We start from the raw sequence: 20,805 nt of genomic DNA on the forward strand, positions 1-20,805 counted from the left end.
GAATGAGTCTTTCTTAAAAACAAGGAAAACAAACACATCCCTTACAGAGAGTGGAATTTGTCACATCATGCCAACTGTTGGGAGCTAGCTGGTCAGCCCATCCTTCTTTCAGTTTCAGGTGGGTGAAATTCTGAGGGGGTGTGTTGGACAAAAGCTATCTGGGTTGTTTTTTTTTTTTCATATTGGATATCTACTATATTTCTGCAAATAAATATTAGACCTAAAGGATGAATTTCTCAGCTAGTATAAATCAGCACAGCTCCATTGATTTGTATAGGGCTATGCTGGCTTATGCCCACTAGGCATTAGCCTCACCAAAGGCTTTGTAATCTTTTTAAAGTTAAGGGAACAGGCTTGTTCCATGTTTAGGTGCTGAAAGAAAGAGAGAGTTATGGACACAGAGTAACATAAACTACAACTTTAAATGACAAACTGCAGGATATTTGGAGGGCTTAAAGACTAACTGCAAAAATCTACTACATTTGTTGAGAAAGCCACAAAATTACAGCCTATATACATATACTTTTATATATATATTCATATATATTCCACAATTACTCAGTAGGTGGCAGTTAAAAGCCTGGATGAGCTTTGCCGTTGCCATTTAGGCAGTAGCACCAGCAGATGCTGGAGTCAGTCCATCTGTAAAAGCAGAAAGAGAGAGGCTGCAATCAAGCCAACAGGAGCATTAGCCACGGCCCAGACACTGGGGAGTCAGTAGGAGAGGAGCAGCACAAGGGAAAGCAGCAGGCGAAAGAGCTGCAGCCCCTTGATTAAGACAGGGACTCCTTTTTGGTGGAGGAAACCCAGAGCAGAGGGGGTGAACAGCCGGTGCAATGACAGGCAGAAACTGAGGAGCATTTGGAGCTTTCTGTTCCTACACAGGTAAAATTTTTTCCATTGTTTTTCTGCATTGTCTTGTAAAATAAAAATAGCTTTGCATTGAGAGTAGAGGTCTTTATCGCCTTTGGCCAAAATCCACAGTCCTCACTCAGGCAAAATTTCCGCTGAAGTCAGTAGAGTTTTGTGTGAGTTATGACTGCGATATTTGATCTAAGCATGTATCTTAGGTAGAGAACATGGCATGCTGTAAGCTGGGGCTGACAAGAAGCCAGAGGTTGGTCATATGCATACTGACCAGTTAAACATCATTTTTCTGTGTGCTGGGATGCTAGTAAGGGCTTCATAACCTTTTTTTAAAACTGTCTTTCATTAAAACTCAATGTTCTGGATTTTGCCCTAGTTTAAACTGCTGCCACTGCAGTGCTTAAGGGGAGATGCATTTTTTTTTAAATGAAGGCTACATTTTAATTTATACGATGAAAGAATCAAAAATGTTGAGTCTGAATAAAATAAGACCAGGTGTTCGTTTCTTTGAAACAAATACAACTTTGCAGCATTCCACTGACAAACAGGCAATGTTTTATTTGTGCAGTAGATTGTGCCTCTTTCAATTGAAAGAAAGAAAATAAATCATGAAAGGCCATTGTCCAGTATTTGTGAGGGACTGAATTAAATTTGATAATACTTCCTTTCTTGCTATCTTCCCTGTGAAATGTGGGATGCTCTATATGCTGCAGCACTCAGTCACAGTTGGGTGAGCCCAGAATGGGGCAACTTATTTGATGTATTTTGTTTTTAAAGCATTTCCTGAATGTCTTGTTTTCATGAATACGTAGTCATACATGAATATATATATGCCTGTTTATAAATGCACACACACAGGTATGTAATATGTACATCCCCATACCTTTCCATATAAATGAAGATGTTGCAACTAATTTCTGTTATACCTCTGCCAAGCTTTACAGTTTACGGTATCTAGAATGTTTGCAGGTTTCATAATTATTAATTCTGGATCAGAGGGCTATTTTGCCTTGCCTCCTACCTCCCTTTTACTTTTCTGACTTAGGGACTTCACTCATGTTCAGGAGCTGCCCCACAGGGTCTTGCCGTGCCTACTAAATGCAGTAGTGCCCAATTCTCTCAGAATGGCATCTGTGCCATTGTTCAGGGACTATGAAATGTGGTATCCCTTGAGGTTTCATGCTCTCTCACACACTGCACACATTCCTGAGGCTTTTGCATGAAGAACTGTTTAAACATGGAAAAGGTTCAAATACACAGCTGCAAATCAATGGCCCCATGGAACTGGGGGAATGATTGCAGTTTACAGCTATTTATTTCTATCCCTGGTGTCCAGGTTTCAGCTGGGGTAGAGTTATTTTCTTTTTAACAGCTGGTGCAGTGCTGTGTTTTGGATTTGATATGAGAATAGTGGTGATGACAGATGTTTTTAGTTGTTGCTAGGTAATGTTTCAACTAGATCAAGGACTTTTCAGTTTCTTAGGCCCTGCCAGTGAGAGGGCTGGAGTGGCACAAGAACTAGGGGTGGACACTGCCAGAACAGCTGACCCAAACTAGCCAAAGGGATGCTCCATACCACAAAGAGTCATGTTCAGTATATAAACTGGGAGGACATGTCTGGGGCTTCCTGATCACTGCTTGGGGTCTGGCTGAGCATTTGTTAGAGGGTGGTAAGCAAGTGTATTGTGCATCATTTGGTTTCTTTTCTCCCTCCCCTTTGGATTTTGTTCTTTTCCCCTTCTCCCTCCTCTTCATTATAATTACTATTGTTATTATTGTTGTTTTTATTTTATTCTATTTCAATTATTCTATTGCCCTTCCTGATTCTCCTTCCCATCCCTTGTCGTGGGGTGGGGGCAGGCAGCGAGCATGATACTTAGTTACCAGCTGGGGCTAAACCATGACACCTGGGAATAGTGAAGAACAAATGGGTTTAAATAGACCGTGAATACACTTAGGCTGCAAAGTTTGAAACAATTAGCAGCAAGGTTCTGAAATTACCTTCTTGTTGAGGTAATAGAAAGAAAGTGTTCTAAATGTGTTTTACTTGGAACTTGGTGGAAGGGATTATGTGAAATGGTTGCCTGTAATGGCAAAGAACTGGATCTGATAATCCAGGTTTCTTTCAGTACTAAACACCATTCATACTTTTCACTGGAAGTTGCCTACATTCAAAAGTCTCTTTGCAAGTGGGTCAAGGTCTTTAAAAACACAGTTTTCCACACATCTCACACCAGAGACAAATGAAAGCCTATTTCTTTTCTACATTGTGCTGCACTGTTGTTTACACCAGCAGACAAATAAGGTGTGATGGTCATCAAGCTGAATAACATCCCTTTCTCACAGTGCAAGTTCTTTGTAAGATGATTGGAGTTCAGAAGCACAGCTCCTTCTGGCCAAGTCGTCAGGATTTTATTACACCAGCACTGCAGTCTCTGTAGTACCAACAAAACCAGTGGATAATATATAAACTCATAATGCTGTTTCTGAAGTTGTTACTACTGCTATTTCTAGTTTCCTTTCAGGATGACCTGATAACTTCCTTTTGTGCTAACCAACACACCTGTCTATCATGGCTTAACCCCAGCAGCAACTAGATACCACATAGCTGTTCACTTACGCACCCTACTCCACTGCCCCCCACCCCGCCACAATGGGATGGGGAGGAGAACTGGAAAAATCTAAACCCCATGGGTTGAGGTAAGAACAGTTTAATGAAATAATAATAAAAGAAATAATAATAGAAATAACAATAATAATAGTGATAATAGTAATAATAATAGTAATGAGAAGGGAGATAACAAAAAGAGAGAAAGAAATAAAACCCAAGAAAAACAAGTGATGGACAATACAGTTTCTCACCACTTGCCGATCAATGCCCAGCCAGTCCTTAGGCAGTGATCAGCCCCTCCTGGCCAGGTCCCTGCAGTTTATATACTGAGCATGACATTCTATGGTATGGAACATCCCTTTGGCTAGTTCAGGTCAGCTGTCCTGGCTCTGCTCCCTCCCGGCTGCTGGTGCACCTGCTTACTGGCAGAGCATGGGAAACAATAAAGCCCCTGATTTAGATTAAGCACGACTTAGCGACATCTAAAACATCAGTGTGTTATCTACTTTATTCTCATACTAAATCCAAAATACAGCACTGTATTCACTACTAGGAAGAAAATTAAATCTGCCCCAGCCAAAACCAGGACAAGATCCAAGCATCATGTGTGAAAAAGCAAAAACTCACACTTCCATTGTGACTGAGTGTGTGTAATTACCTCAAACTTAGCTTATTTTAAAAACGCACAATAAACAGTATTCTGGTTCAAAGATGTTCCTGCAGAATGACCACATTCAATTCCATATTCTCTTTTCCTCTACTTCTTTCTTTTTATAATCTGATCCTTCTCTTGTTTTTTTATGTTTTTGATTTGTATACTACATTGGATTGCAGTAAATCTCAGTAACTGTTATGTAATATATAATAAACTGCATTCGAATGTTCCAGCTCCCGCAAGCCACGTGAGTACCAGGCCATTTGTAGACTTAAATAAAACAGTATTCATTGCAGTACATTTGGTTTGGTATATAGGGATGATTCAAAATAGTTTTTAACTTTCCCATTTATACTTTGTATTACTAGGCCTAATTGAGCAATTCTCAGTATTACATAAAGGAAGAAAAATGGCATTTTTGTGAAACATGCATACAAACTGTTAGCAATATTACGTTCCCTTTTAAAGTAACAATTTCCTTAAGTGTACTAGGAAAAAAAAATATTGGAAATTTTTTTCATATGTTTCTGTTTTATTCTGCACCCAAACAAAGGTTGCTAAGTATCAATGAACAAGTATTTTCACTGCATTCTTTTTTGTTGCACTAAAGTTAAAATGTGCATTAACTTATCTTACTGCTAGAAAGGCAGTAGAAAAGACCCACCAAGTGACAATGCAACTGTACATATGAATTGAAACAGAACATTCTTTATTTTGCCTTTTTGAGAAAACAAATATTGATTTGTTTTCAACCACAAAATATTGATTACTGTATAAATGAGTATCCAAGGAAGGCAAAAGCAATGTCAAAAAGGGTGTGTCAAGTCTGTGACAGACAGGTTTTTCCACTCACACCAAGGTCAGGAGCACCACCTGTCAAGCAAACAAATTTGAGTTAAATGTTAGACTTCTGTATTGGTGATGAAAATCAGTCTCTGATTTCTCTGACTGTGCAGGGCTGCAGTACGCTATGGCAGCAAAATGCAATCACCCTCACCCTCACTGAAGGTAATGGAATTGGTTTTAGTTGAATCTGAATAAATGTCAATGAAGTTATGTCAGCCATTTAGTATCTGCATTTAAAGTAGGTATGTTGTAAAGCACTTCTATGAAAAAGCAAATCCATTCCTGGACTGCAAATATTTTCTTCCCAAAATGTCCAGTAGTTCTGACTTAATGTGAAGCTAAGAAAAGGAGACTTCCTTTTATTTATTTATTTTTATATTCTTCCCTGAAAATCTAGGGAAATTTTTATCTGTTCTGAAAAGTTAGTAATTTAAATAATCAAATAAGAGCTACCATCAACTGGTAAATTATTGCTGTAAACCCAACTCAAAAACATTAGCGTTTTCCCAATTTGTTCACTCAAACATTAAAATGCTACCATGTGTTACTGGGAAATTATTTTTTAATCTTTAGAATATAGTTTTCATAATTTTGTCTACAAGGAAAAGAAACATGAATTGTGAATAAACTACTCTGAAGGCTAAGCCTTCTTTTTTCGTAATAGAAAGTACTGAAAGCCAGGGCAGTGATGAAAATTAGTACGAAATTGTTTTTCTCATTAAAAATAATTTTAAAAAACCCGGTAAGTATTCAGTTTTGTGGAAGTCTTGCAGTGTAGATTTGCGAATTAAATTTTAAAGAAAATACACTTTAAAGTAAAAAGAAAAAATATATAAATTTCCCCAAACCAGGTTATGATAAATTGCACATCATAGACAGCAAATAGCTTCTTGTAAAGAGGTAGAAACTCCTATCAGAAAGTTGTCATTCCTGTATCATACCCACAGTTATACTTTAATTGCTGGTTTTCAACCTTTTCTGATTTGCAGAAAATTTTCAGTGTAAACACAGGCTTCTTAGTAGTGCTTGGAAGCATATCAACAAGGAGATTACATTACTTAATTACTTGTCGGAGTTCCTTCTGGATCCTGAAACCTGCTACATTAACTTATTCACAAGTTATTGCCCAACAAACCAGTTGCAAAATGTATTATATTGGCTGGTAGGGTTTTTGGAGGGCTTACCTCGCGCAACTAGGACAAGAAGACAAATACTGATATTCTCAGTATAAGCCACATCATTTTGAAAGGGGTGTTATTTGGGCTGTGGAAGAGTATCAGGCCTGTTTCAGTAGTCAGGATAACAACCAAGCTATCCTTTCCAGCCCAACAAGGAAAGATAATTATAGAAGTTATAATTATATGTCAGAAGCCCTTAACCTTTAATAATTCTGCTTCTATAGAAGATTTGTGCAAATAGTCTGAAACTGACATTAAAGAATTGAGGTCTACAGTGGAAAGGCAAAAGGGCCACTGCTCTTTGTACAATTTCCTCTGCTGAACGGAAGCAGTCTTCCATGGATGTATGGCTTTTCTGTGTAAAGACACACATTTATATGAAACTAGCTTGTTGCTTATGCTTGGATTTTTATCATGAATCTCCCAGTATATGGAATTTCACATCCAAAGCCTCTACGGTCAAATGATTATTTGGGATATTTTCCTTCTTGGTTTGGTGGCTGGTGTATTGGGGGTTTTTTTAGTGGTTTATATGTTCTAACTTTCTCTATTCAGGAAAACTTAAAAGCCACAACTTTTTTCCATAAGATGCCCAATAAAAAGTCACCTATTTTGGCTAGTGGACATCTGGAGAAGCAGAAATTCACTACAGTATGTAAAGTTATAGCTAGCTGCCAAAAGTAGATTAGCCTGCTATTAAAAAATGAGGGGCTGAAAGGTCAGACTGAGTCTCTGATCCCGCCTTTATGTGAGTGACAAATTCCAGTTAATAACCCTACTGCTCTACCCCATGGCATAGTGTCCTACATGTTGAAAGGTGGACATAAAATGTTTTAAGTTGATCTTTCTATCTTTACTCAGGTAGATTAAATCTATTGAAAACTGAACAAAACCTACAGTGTTGGGTCTGTTAAGCTGGGAAAAAAACTCAAAAAAATCAGTCCCAGGGAGAGTTGAATACAGTGCTGTTATCTTGACATTTTTATTTCTGTGTGTGAATTCATGAATACCTAACTACACATCCACAAAGGCTTCTGAGTTATTTGTCACTGAGTTTTGACTGTAAGCACTTGAAAGATTAAGATACTGGTTTACCAAAATGCTTGAGTAGATAAGAGTAGTTCTGTTTAAGTCAATGAAGTATCTAACATACCTAAGGTAAAACCTGAGTTTAAACAGGAACCAAAGTCATTAAACTCTCCTTTTCCTAATTTTAAGATTAGCCAATTCACTAAATAAAAAGTGGCAATCAGTAGGACACCTGTTCACCCTGGGTAAACTTAGCATGTTATTGCTGTTTCTGCATGAAAGGAATGTTTTTTCACTTGGTGTGTTCAATGATGCTGAATCTTGTTTTATGGTAATGGTTCATTAGTACATACCTGTTACTCAGGGTTTAGTTCTGAAAGCTCTTGGACAACAGTAGACCAAATCATTAAAGTGTATTCCTGATTTTAAAGATCTTTGTTGGATCAGGTCCAGCACCTTTTGAATTTTCTGTACATGAATGCTTAGCAGAAAATGGAACCAATAGACCCTTCTGCATTGTTCATTCTTCCATCAGCAGTCCTGCCTTCAACAAGAAATGCCACTTTGGTTAAACTTAGTTTCAGAAACCCATGCTACCTATTGCCCCTGTAGAAAACTCATCTAGTTCTTGTCCCTTTTTTTCCCATTCTTTCTTGCCTCGTAAAACTATTCCTGCCATTATCCTTGCTGGCCATATCTTAGCCCAAGAGCCAGTAAATATTTTCTTACTGACAGTTATGTATTTGGGGGTTTTGTTTTACCAAGGGATCCATTTGATATAATAATTCATAGGGCTTCAAACAATTTTGAAAAGGTATTGTTTCGTCAAGAAGGTTTTCAACTTCAGTGTGATGAAAATATAAAAATTTTCTAAAGCAGAGCACAACATCTGTGATCACAGAACACTGCAGGGGCTGGATTCTACCTTCTTTACATGGAGATGTTTAGGACAATATTTCACTTCTTTAAATACAGAAAAAAACTGTGACAAATTATTTTGAAAGAATCCTGTCCTCTCTATTACTCTTCTGTGTTAGGCCAGCAGTATGAAGGGAATCTGTAAAACCTTTCAGAGAACCTCTCTGAAAAAACTTTCCAAAATTGATATCCTGACTTAATACTTAGATTGTATCTGTAGTGTAGCATATGCATTTGTAATGTAGTGAAGAATCTGTCCCAAAATGGAAGAAACACTTTAGCCAACATTGAAAAAGTGGAGCCATTTTTATTTTTCTTCCCTTTTTCTTTTTTAAATATTTGAAAGTAAATATTACAATCACCTAGGCTATACTAGGTCTCCTGAAGGACATACTTTGTCTGCTGACATTCTGGTCATGCAGGGCTGTTTATCTTTCTACTTTGTCTCAGCCCTATCAAGTTTTGTACAGACTGAGCCACTGCTTTCATGTCAGTTAGAAAATTCTAAATGATGAATTTTCTATGCAAATTGAAACAGTTCAAATGTTGTAGAAAGTCTAACTCTAAACGAGAAACTGTTTCCGTCAAGCCAAACTGAATTTGTAGTTTGAATTTTTGCTTCCTATGCATATGTTGAATAAGAAGAGTGTCTGATTTTATCTTTTACTTTCACATGAACAAGTAAATATTATAACAAGGACAGTGTGTCAGAGGAAAGCACTCAACTCTTTACTTCCACGGAAGATGCCATTTTGTCTCTAACTTAATCTAGTCTGCTTTCTTCTGGCTGATGGTACAAAATACTAAGTTAACATTGCTTTTCTCTCAAAGTATAGTTGAGAAAAACTCTTCTTTTTTGCCATGGCCTTTTATGTCATCCAGTTTTGTATTGACTCTGAAAATAAATCTGGAACTCCAAAAACCTCGTGTTCTTTCACATCTTTTTTTGGCCACACTCGGTAACTTCTACACAGATCTTGAAGTTAGATCATTACACTGCTTTCAACGTCCAATAGCTGAATGCTGTTTGGTCAATAAGACCTGTTATATTGGAACATTTCCATGCCACTTCTAGCTGCTGCACCTACACTGACCTGCCCAAAATCACTGATTTTCTCAATCTTTTGTCCACCGTAAACAGCCTTTATATCACATGAATGCTATATATGAAGACTTTACAGTGTTCAATTATACTACAGTTAAGCCCAAGGTAAAAAAAAAACCAACCCCCAAAAAAAACATGACAAGAATGTACACCATTTAAGCATTTTCTTAAGGACTTTGCTGAACTGTGTTTGCTGAACCTACAGGTCACACAAACAGTGCCCAACTTCCTTTTTACGGTAACTACTTTACACAGCACTAAGACAGCTTTCTTTCAGTAAACCAGTATGTTAGCGCTTGGACATTCAGTGCTGGAAATCTTGAAGTGGATTTAATCTTCACTGATCATGCAGTATTGCCGTTATTTTGAAACTCCATTCTTCACCATCCTCCAGCATTAATTGAAAAAAATGTTAACACTGGGCAAGATTCAGAGACCAATTGCATAAAATTATGTTTAGAGGGACTTCTATCATGAGCTTTTAGACTAATGGAAAACCCAAGCTATTACTATGAAATAACAGCAAAACTGGTGCTAGAGTCTAAGAAGTTTCTGGAGGCAACTAATTTAACCAATTACCAACATTTCAGCAGCAGCAGCATAATCACCTTTCCTAAAGCAATGAGATGCTTCTCGGAGAGTCATCATTAGTTGGAACAGCTGTAGGCAAAGAATTCTTTTTAAGAATAAAATAAGACACTTTGTTCAAACTGCACTGAAGACAGTGAAAAAGCCCAGAGAAATCTTAGGTCAAATGGCTTAATGTTCTCTGGCACTGCATAAATACCTTGAGCAAAATATAGTAAATTGCTGCCTTCAAATCCCACATCACACTGTTTTGTGAAAGACTTCTTTGCATTTCAAGACTTCCACCAGGTTTTTTCATAGGGAGAAGGTATGACCTGAAATATCTGACACACCTCTCTATATTTTTGCCTTGTTAAGGTATCTAAAAAGTTAGAACAATCAGGAATAAATAATATTTAGCCTAATATTTGTTATCCAATGATGTCTGAATAGTATCTACTAACACAAAGATCACAGACTTAAATTCAAGTGCAAGGAAGTCACCAATACATAGATAAACATTTAGAAAAAAAGGCATGATGTTGCAGTAACTTACCAAGCTGTAACTTTGAAATGGCAAAGCAAATGCAGGAAGTGGTTTTAGTCTAAATGCATTACTTTTAATTATCATCATTAGTATTGTCAATCCATGCATAGCGACTTATGTTAATATGACTTGGCCAGTTGTCCTCCCATTTTATGTAAACATGTAAAGCAAAAAGAGAAGGTATTTTGAATAGATGCTTATATCTGGCCAAGGCTTTGCTCAAATATCAATGACACAGGCACTAACAGTGTGAAAATATTCTTCTTTATTAACAAACATGGCAAGAACAACACCTGTATAAAAGCCAGAGCTGACATCAATCAAAAGTGCTACAGCTTTTACTCAGTGAGGAAGTCACAATTTACACTAGCTGATTGTTGAGAAGCAGACTTTCAAAGAACACTTTGTTCAGCATGAGAATAAAAATATGCTTTCCACATGGATTAGAACCTCATGTTGCAAGAAAAAGCTGTTTTAACTGTTACCATTTTGTCTTCAAACACATCCAAATTTCCATCGATTTGAAAAGACCAAAGCAAACCAAGCAAAGAAAAAGAAAAAATAATGAAAAAGAGCATTTTGTAGTAAAAGTTGAAGACACTAGAAGTAAGAAAATCCCCACTCTTTAAGTCCAAGATCATTGGCAAATATGGTGAAAATACTCCCCAAGAAATGCCTGTTTATATACGTAATGGACAAGTAAAAACTTGCAGAGCTCTTTTTCCCTCCTGTGTATTAGTAATGTGTGCTTTTTTTCACATTTGGTGTGGTGAAATGCCCATTAACCTTACAAACATGCTGAAATCCATCTCATGTATATCTACATTTGGTATTATTCTTCACCTTGCACTTTGTGTCTTTGCATGATGGTCTCATCACTGGAAGCCTGATGGATTTTTAGTTTAAATTGATGCAAGCTTTTGAACTAAATGCATTGCATGTAAATTATTGGATTTCCATCATAACAATGACAATATAAACAGAGACATCTCCTTAAACACTTAAAAAAAACCCCAAAATCAGTAACTGATATGAGATGATCTTACTTGAGGAAAGAGAGCTTTCAGGAAATCAATACATAGTATCTGACAATTGCTGTATTGCACATCAGACTGACATGTCAGTAGGATATCTTAAAACCTCAAGAACTGGATCAGTGAAGATGCAATCAAAGCCTCTGATTCCAGACAGCACACGTAGTATCAGGTTGTTTTCTAAAATGTATACTACCCTAAAAAATACCACCTAGCCAAAAAATTTCAAAGAAATGTGCAACCTGTGACATTTCATGGAAGTCTAACAATACAAATGTGGTTAAATCCTTTTGCAACAAAACAAAACTGTGGAAACACTGGAGAGTGGGCAATTTTTTTTCTATACAAGCTTTCAAGTACAAACTGGATGGGCTCACCAGCTAGGAGATTCTCATCTCATATTACTCTAAGGGTAAGTATTCAAGGAGATTAATTTTCACAAGTTATTTTTCAGCCTCTCTCAACATTTTGCCTTCTATTATATGTGTTATTCGTGGCTTAAATACAAACATAAGAATCAGGTCATAAATAAAATTGATAGAAAAGTTAGTCCATTATTAAAGATAAGTGATAACTATGGAGATCCAGTGGCTAAATACAGGATCAGTGACATCAATTTAGTAAATGCTAACACACCCACATGTAATTAGTCACCCAAAAAACATGAAGAGTTTCAGCTATCAAGTCTATAATCCGTAGTGCAAGGTAGTTTGTTTAAACATTTTTAAATACCTCTTTTTGTTATCACTATATAACAAAATAACCGATTGTGTATCAAAATGACTCAGTCCTTGAACTGTATCCTCCTGTCAGAACAGCTCTTCAGTTCTTTACCTGGCATGTCAGAAACAGCTAAGAAAGGAACAGCATAAAGGTCTGTAGTTGAGTTTGAACTGGAAGCAGCCTTTTATCCCAGAGAATAGCCCCGTTGGCCTCAGTCACAGCAGCTGAGCTAGAGCAACTCAAGCCTTGCACAAGCGGAGCATCTGCAGAAAACAGAGGTAAATCAGCAGAGGTATATGGAGACTCACTAACTTGCTGAACTTTGCAACCAACAAATAATGAAGGGTGTGGATGTAAGTTATAAAATGTGCTTCGCCTTTTTAAGTGAGCATAGTTTTGTTAATGTGTCACAGGATGATAGCAATTTTTTTCACTGATGTAGTCCATGAAGTAACAAAGGCAGCAAATGAGGATTTATTAGGCATAAACTCCAGAATAAGTCAGCTTTAAAGTGTAAAATGCAACTGCTGTTCTCTATGTGTAGATTATGAAACAGAGAGGTTCTCAAGGTATGAATCAGGGAGGATACTGTACATCTGAAAAGTCAAACTTCTCTCAAGTTAATTTTCCCTTATCTGCACTGGCCAGAATACTGAACACTGATGAAACAATGTGCTACTTTGTTTTGTCCTGTCGTGCGTTTTAGTTAATATATTTTAAGACAAAGAAAACCCAATGCACTCATAGGGCGGTATGAAATGCATTAGGTTGGGTGCCTGTGCAGCACAGCCACACAGAATGGTTTTCACTGCAGGAGGATCTCTGACCAGATGCACACAGAGAATGTAAGCGCACGGTAAAAACTAGGGAAGCCTTTCCCTGGTGTGATCTGAAAGCCTTGTCTGAGCTTATTGCGTTTTTTGCTTTGAGCAGGACAAAAATTAAAATAATCTGATTTTTTAATCTTGGTAAAACGGAGGATCCGTAGGACTAACAGACCTGCATGTGGGACAGACCAAATAGCGACTGAGGCTGCTGCTCCCCCGCAGCAGCACAGGCTGGGGAGCAGCTCCGCGGGAAGGCCCTGGGGCCGTGGTGGGGACCACACGGGCACGGCCCCGGCGGCAGTGCGGGCCCGCCGTGCCCCGGGCGGTGGGTCGGGGGGCGATAACCCGCCCCCGCGCAGCGCTCGGAGGCAGCAGCCGCGCAGTGTCTGTTGCGGCGCCCCCGGCAGGGGACACGGCCGGCGGCCCGGAGCGAGCTCCCCTGCGGGCCCGAGGCGCCGTGCGGGCTGGGGGCTGGGGGCTGGGGGCTGGGGGCTGGGGCCGGGCCGCCCGGGGGCAGGCACCGCCCGGGGGGGCACCGGGCAGCCCCTCCGCGCCTGCGGGAAGCCGTCGGGAAGGTGAAGTTGAACCCTTCACAGCAATGGGCACTGGGAGGAGGAGGGGTGACAGGCATGAGCTGCAACACAAATAGTTCGGATTAGATATAAGGGAGGGAAAATCACGCTGAGGGTAATTCAGCAGTGGAGCAGGTTGCCCAGAGAAGCTGTGGGAAATACTGGAAGTTTTCAGACTCTGACAGGACAGAACAACTCTCTAGTCTCATGGCTGACCCTGCTGTGACCAGCAGTGACCAGAGACCTTCCAGCCTGAATTATCCTGTGATTCTGTGGTCATTTCTATAGCCACTCTGCAAAATCTCCCTCAGCAACAGTTGTGCTCTTCTTACCACTACAAAGTTTTCCTGTTGTCTAATGTGAATCTATTCTACAACCTAAGCCCATTATTTCCACCTTTTTTCCACTACTGGTGCACACTATCCCTCTTTGCAACAATTTATTATGTATTTGAAGATTAGCTACCATGCCATTTCAGGTTCCCTTAGAAGCTTTTCAGATGCTTAATACTTCACACCATTAAGTGCCACATTTCAATTTGTTCTAACATTTGAGCAACTATATATGGCAGTTTCTTGGAGATTTCTGAGTATGCTTAAAGCATGAAGTTTAATATAGCAGGATTACAGTCAGATAGCTTTAAAAAAATTATTTCTCTACTCTGTATTTCACTGATTTTCATAGTGCATTTTTTCTCACCATGTCATACTTCCCAGACTACATATTACCTGATTGTGCAACACTTAAGCTGCTTCTGAGGTGAAATAGCTATGATTTTCTCTCTTGCCTTTTTGCTCACAAAAATTATTAAACTATAATTCTTATCGTAGCTCATCCTATGCAGTCACCCACAACATGCAGTCCTACAACTGTTCTGAATTTGCGTGCTTACAGCTCGCACATACAGGTTTATTCTCAGTGGAAAATTGTCCTGCTAGCTTCCTCTGTTCTCATTTCTTGCTAGCTACTTTGGTTTTGCTTATTTTCTCAACAGCATGAGCTGGTCATCCATTTTCCTTGTTCCTCAGAGGATTTTCCCTCTTACATAAACACATATACCAGTGTTCTCTGAGACTACCCTTCTTTCCATTCTTTGAATTCTGCTGTCAGAGAGAAAAACTTTTGCTTCAGTGCCTCAGGATGAACACTTTTATTTATCAATCTTTCCTATATTTAAACAGGTCTCTGAAAGTGACAGTGACTGCAGCATAGGAGAGAAGGAAGGGGTGAAGCTGCCTTCTGCCTGAAGCCCATCTGGGCAGGCAGAGCTGTGACAGCGTCTCCACTTTGCCTGAGGATCAGCATCCCCAGTTGCCCTGATTATTCTGCCTATGGTGTGGCAGATGAGGAAGTGCAACTCCTTCATTCAACACATTATGTAAAGACAGATGTTTTCAGCTTTCAGACGTTAGAATTAGGACAGAATAGGATGCCCTGGACAAGAAGGATAACAAAATCAGGGTATGCTTGAACAGAAAAATGAAGACATTAGTGCAGCATGGGCAGACATAGCTTTAATCTAACTGGCACAGGCTGCAACAGCATCAAAGATGCAAAAGCACAAAATTCAGTGTGGGCTGGCAACTGGGATAAGGTCATGGGGGCTCCACTCACATCCATACCTCTACAGCACCAATCCTATCCTCCCTGTGCTAAACAGGTTAAGGGTAACTTAAAATCTTGCCCCACAATGCAATCACTCTTCCTGCTGCAATGAAGAAATTGCTTGAAGGCTTTCTTTATTCAGTAAGAAATACCTTTGGGTTGTTCTGCATTAGCTGCTACTCAGGAAACAGTGCAACAGACAAATTCAATTACCTTGGACCATTAGAGCACTTGGACAAGGTTCCCTATTAAATCAGCCCATTTTCCTAAGGGCAAATACAGGTGCAGCAAATTTCGCAGTTTGTTCCACACATATTTTTTTCTGTATCTAGCTTCGGTTTGAAAAGTAACAACATCCTAGACCTGTTTCAACTTCCAGGGTTTAATTTTTTAGTCTTTATTTGCTTAAATATCACTAAATATAAAGAGACTCGTATGTGCTGTGTACCTAATGAACTCCTACTGATGCGAGGACAAATTCATCTTCACATTTATTTCAATGAATTCCAAAATGACTACAGCTTGCAGCCCTGTGAAAGCTTTACTATTTCCATTATTAATAATGATGACAATTATTTGTGGTCCTACAGATTACAGACAGGTTTTGTCAAGGGGAACTGACTTCAGGGATCACAGTTTTGTGACCTTTGACATATGCATTTGCCAACCTTGACAACATAAGCCACTTAAAAATATTGTGAAGACACCTGCACAGCCTTTCTGACAAGTGTAGCATGTCTCCAGTCACATATAATCTGCTGTGAAATAAAGATTAGAATGAAAAGGCAGACAACATGAACAATTTCAGTTTACCAAAATGAACTCTTTGACCTGAAATGCAAGTGGAAAAACATGCTGAATTGGGGGTGCGTGTTCTCAAAGAGTTAGAAACAAAGTACACTTAGTGCTATTGCTGAATAAGCTACAAACACATCTTAGATGTCCCTCAGGAGTGTTCTCCAGTTGTAGTAGAGATAAATTCCCTAACTACTGAAGACGTGGCATGCTTTGAGTAATTGACTGTCATGCATGTGTATAGCGGTGTGTTTCAACAATGATTTGAGGAGACTTGTTTTAGAGACAGAAGAGTATTTCAGTTTCTACAATTTGTTCTGGCCTTGGTCTTGCTGGTATACCATTTCCCAGATGCAGCTTTTTATTTCTGGGGATATTAGTCCAGTAGGAAGAATACTGAAACTCACAATGTTAATTTAAGATAAATCATACAGTGATGAAGACAGTGCTTTGCTACCAGTGCAGGTAACATTGCATATCCTAAATTTACTATTGAAATAACCTATTTCAATTTAATATTTATTCATAATAACATTAATATAAAATTCATAATAATAATGATCGATAGAAATTTACTATTGAAATAACCCATTCTGTAACCTGCTGCAAGTCTTCTTAAATTATTACAACTTGTGATGACTTATATCACATTCATTTCTTTTCTTGGGAGAGATATCACAAAGTGCATTCTCCACATATGTCTGTATTAATGTCTCTTTTGTTGGTTTTGTCATTCTCTTTCCTAGATCTTCAGCTGAGCAACAGACAAACCAAGAAGCATGCCTGAGCAAAGCAATGATTACAGGGTTGTTGTGTTTGGAGCTGGAGGAGTGGGCAAAAGTTCTTTGGTCTTGAGATTTGTGAAAGGCACTTTCAGAGAGAGTTACATCCCTACCATTGAAGACACCTATCGGCAGGTGATCAGCTGTGATAAAAGCATATGCACTTTGCAGATAACTGACACTACAGGGAGCCATCAATTTCCAGCCATGCAACGCCTTTCCATTTCTAAAGGACATGCTTTCATTTTGGTTTACTCTATCACCAGCCGACAGTCCTTGGAGGAGCTCAAACCAATCTACGAACAAATCTGTCAGATTAAAGGAGATGTGGAAAGCATTCCAATAATGCTGGTGGGCAACAAAAATGATGAGAACCAAAATAGAGAGGTAGACACCAGTGAAGGAGAAGCCATGGCTAAGAAGTGGAAATGTGCTTTCATGGAGACCTCTGCCAAGCTGAACCACAACGTGAAAGAGTTATTCCAAGAATTGCTAAACCTGGAGAAACGCAGGACCGTGAGTTTACAAATTGATGGCAAAAAAAGCAAGCAGCAGAAAAGGAAAGAGAAGCTGAAAGGCAAATGTGTGGTGATGTGAAATTGCATTTTCAGAAGTAGTCATGCAGTCTCACCTGTGTGACAATGCCCATGTAAAACCTATAGACAGCAAACAACCATGCAAGACCCTATTCATTAGTATCTGTTTTAAAAGAAACATTTGGAAAATGAGAAAGTGAGTTACTGTGAAAAAAACCAACAATTAAAATATCATGTACTCTAGCTGTCAGAAAAAGTAAAAGAAAGGCTAGGGTATCTAATTGTAATTTACAGAAGAAAAGAAGTTTCATCCCTAAGATAATGTGAAAGATCTGGAAAATCAACTTCATATTATTTAGATTTGCATATAACTACAAGAGAAGGCGATGTATAACATTAGAACTAAAACAAAGAAATGGCCATGAAGAAACCTAGAACACATAAATGCATGCTGAGTGGTGTTATCACGCCCTTTAAGAATGCTGTGGACAAACAAGTCTGTGCAATTGTCATTACTGCTGGTGAAGCAGTGTGCATAAGATAGTCTCGGATCTGACAAATAAATGAACAGATTCACACTAAAAGGAAAGATGGGGGTAGCACAGTCAAAAGAAACAGATATTCTCTTTAACCCCACCCCCAGAATAAGGTTTCTTTCTAGTATGATGTGGTGTTTGAACTGAAGAATGACGTAAAAACAGCCCCTGTAGGAGATGGAGATCATGTCCTTTTCTGGACCCACCACTTCAAGAGTGACCTGTGCTTCTGGCCCGACTATATTTCAGAAGAGCAGATGTTTGCCAGTGGAGAATGTGAGATTGTATAAAAATGGTGTACATGCAGAAACAGAAACCTTTCCCAGGGAGAACTGGCTGGGGAGTCCCATACAAAAGCTTCTATGGGTAAGGCTCAGTTCAAATGCTGCTCGTGGTTAAATGAACACGTGGTGTGATTAGTGAATGAATGGAATGTTACTGAACTGGTGGTACCCTTGGAGAGGGATTGGTGTAGTATACAAAGTTTTCATTCAAATTACCAGATTATCTGAGTGAAATTCCACTATATTCCAACTAGAGTGGTTTTGCATTCATGCACTATTAGATCTATTGCCTTTATATTGTCTGAAGGGTTTTATATTTACCATTTAAACTCCTGATTTGAACTGCTGTGACTATTTATAGAACCAAATCCTATATCTGGAATTAGGGCCCACAAAAGTCTGTGGGAGATTTGCTGGAATTGGTACTACAGGATTTGGCATATTAACAGTTGCAGTCAGTACTGTGTTGCAATGCAATGCAAAGTTCAGAACAGAAAAAAAAACTGGTTTAAACCACTCTGTCATGGGAAACTGCCTTTCTCAAAACCTTTGGAAGGGGAAAAAGTGTACAAAATGTGAGCTTTTCTGGATCTCTCTCCAAAGCTTTTTAAAAACTACTGTTAATGAGTAAAGTATGTATCCTACTGGTAACAAAGACCATCTAAGATAAAAGAAGCACATACTTTTTAAAAGGACTCATCAAAATTGTATAAGCTACAATTTGCACCTTAGGAACTGCTTTGCAATCATAAAAACAAACTATCATATTTTTCATAAATGCTTATGCCAAAATCATACTATGAGAAAATGCAGTCAAGTACTAGTATTATTAGTATGCATGCTGTTGCATTATAAATATTTTCTAGGAGCTGTTCAAATGCAGTATTTACATTAAAAATTGTTACCCTGTTGCTCTCAGAGTTACTGCTTGCTTACATTCCACCTTTCAAACAGAAGTACACATATTTCACAGGTAGAGTGATAGTATACAGTTCTTTGAGCAAGAACGGCTATTAGCAGTGTCTGGAAAGGAGCACAACTTCTGTCATTCACTCAGAAGAAACTCTGGCACCATTAAAATCAATCTTAACTTCTCAGGTGGTGAAATTGAGGCACCAAAAGAGGAAGCAACTGCACACAGGTACCCAGCACGGTAGTGGCAAACCCAAGAACAAAAGCAGATCTCCTCAGTCCCAGTTCAATGCTTGCTCTGTGTTTGGTCAGACTGTTTCTCCAAATTCTTAAACAGGTTCTAAAATACATAAAGAGACCTGGTATGGTTTATACAGCTAAGTGCATCTATTCCTTGTCAGGCTGTCAATACATCAAATGGTATTTCCAGATCAGGAATGCAAAACATGTAAAAGCACTACACTTAATAAGACTTTTAAAAATGTTTACACATCTACTCTGCTTGTAAGCAAATGGCTGATGATACTCATCTTCACAACACTGGATTCCACTAACGAAACTGGAAAATCAAAAGAATGATCACACTTAAGGAGTAGTGTGGGTCACTTACAGAAGTCAGCAGTACAGAGTTCTCCCACAAATGCTAACACTCCGGTGCCAAAGGTCATAATGCATATCACATGGCTAAGTGGCCAGAATGTAATAATGATAGAAACTCAGAGAAAAAAGGGCCATGTAAGGACAAAGATCCTTTTAAAATTATTAGTTTAACTGGAGGAATTATTTACATAGTAAAGAATCTTGCAGAAATAGAATATAGGGGATCTGAATTTCAGGGCTGAAATTCAGCCTTGGATTTTTTTTTTGGATGTGCCTCATAGCAAGAAAAGGGTAATTGTATTTCACAGGTGGAAATAAAACAAGCTGCCAGTCGGTAAGCTTGAGGACCATTTCCTTTCATTCCTGGTTGATTCCAAGTCTGGTACATAGTAAGACATGAATTATTTCATGGACTTGCATGTGTCAAAGCAAGGCCAGTACAGAAGCAATATTACTCATGGACCATAGACTTGAAATAGAACATATTTTATACCCTTGCATTGTCATCCTAGTTTATACTACTAGATTTTACATATCTTACATACTTGTGAGCTGGTTTAAACATTTGTTTTGCTATTACTTATATGATTTATTTTTTTTAATACAGGGAAAAAAACTGTAAGGTAAATAAAGAAAATACACAGCTTTACTACATTTTCTGTTTTATTTGGGAATGTGATATCAGTATAATTAACTCTTTAATATGTACAGAAAAAATATGACATGTTTAAAACCTGTAAGATCTACAGAGAATTTTAGCACCTAGGAATCATGTTCTAGAAAAAATGACTCTTTACAATGCATGACTTTTATATGTATATATGAAATATTAAGTTATATAGTTATCATAAAAATGTGTTGTTGCAATTTCAATAGAAAATATTTTATTCAAAAACTCTGGATATGGAGTCATTTGTGCCTACAAGTTTCTATGTTTCTGGTGATGTTCTGAACATACAAAATAAAGTTTTAAATGGAATCACAACTTTGGAAGAAGCTTTGTTGATGACTGCATTATGTTTGTTTCACAAGTATATTAAGTATGTATTTTTTAAAACTTGTAAAGGCAAATCTTTAAATCAAAATATATTCTTACATGTTAGGCAGTGTCCTAAAGTCTTCTGCTATACAAATCAGACACCTGACAAGTCCTGAGAGAACTGGAGCAGTATTATCTACCATTTACCTCTCTTTTATTATACTGGGGCAAACATCTACACCTTCAAAGCAATCTACCTTCATAAAACAGGTTATCAGTGGGTGTTACTTTTAGTCA

General features: G+C 38.2%; 1 protein-coding gene across 1 annotated transcript; it reads left to right on the top strand.

Annotated features, from left to right (window-relative positions):
- Positions 1 to 540: 540 nt before the first annotated feature.
- On the top strand, positions 541 to 20,525 carry DIRAS2 (DIRAS family GTPase 2). Its single transcript, XM_037374451.1, has 2 exons — positions 541 to 885; positions 16,626 to 20,525. The coding sequence occupies exon 2, from the start codon at positions 16,659 to 16,661 to the stop codon at positions 17,256 to 17,258; it is 600 nt and encodes a 199-aa protein (XP_037230348.1). The 5' UTR covers positions 541 to 885; positions 16,626 to 16,658; the 3' UTR covers positions 17,259 to 20,525.
- The last annotated feature ends 280 nt before the right edge of the window (positions 20,526 to 20,805 follow it).

Source organism: Falco rusticolus, chromosome Z, assembly GCF_015220075.1.
Source record: "Falco rusticolus isolate bFalRus1 chromosome Z, bFalRus1.pri, whole genome shotgun sequence".
In the NCBI taxonomy this organism is placed as follows: Eukaryota; Metazoa; Chordata; class Aves; order Falconiformes; family Falconidae; genus Falco; species Falco rusticolus.

Bases quoted from the DNA above. Each gene is read 5' to 3' on its own strand.
- DIRAS2 (XM_037374451.1), top strand. From the start codon at position 16,659: ATGCCTGAGCAAAGCAATGATTACAGGGTTGTTGTGTTTGGAGCTGGA.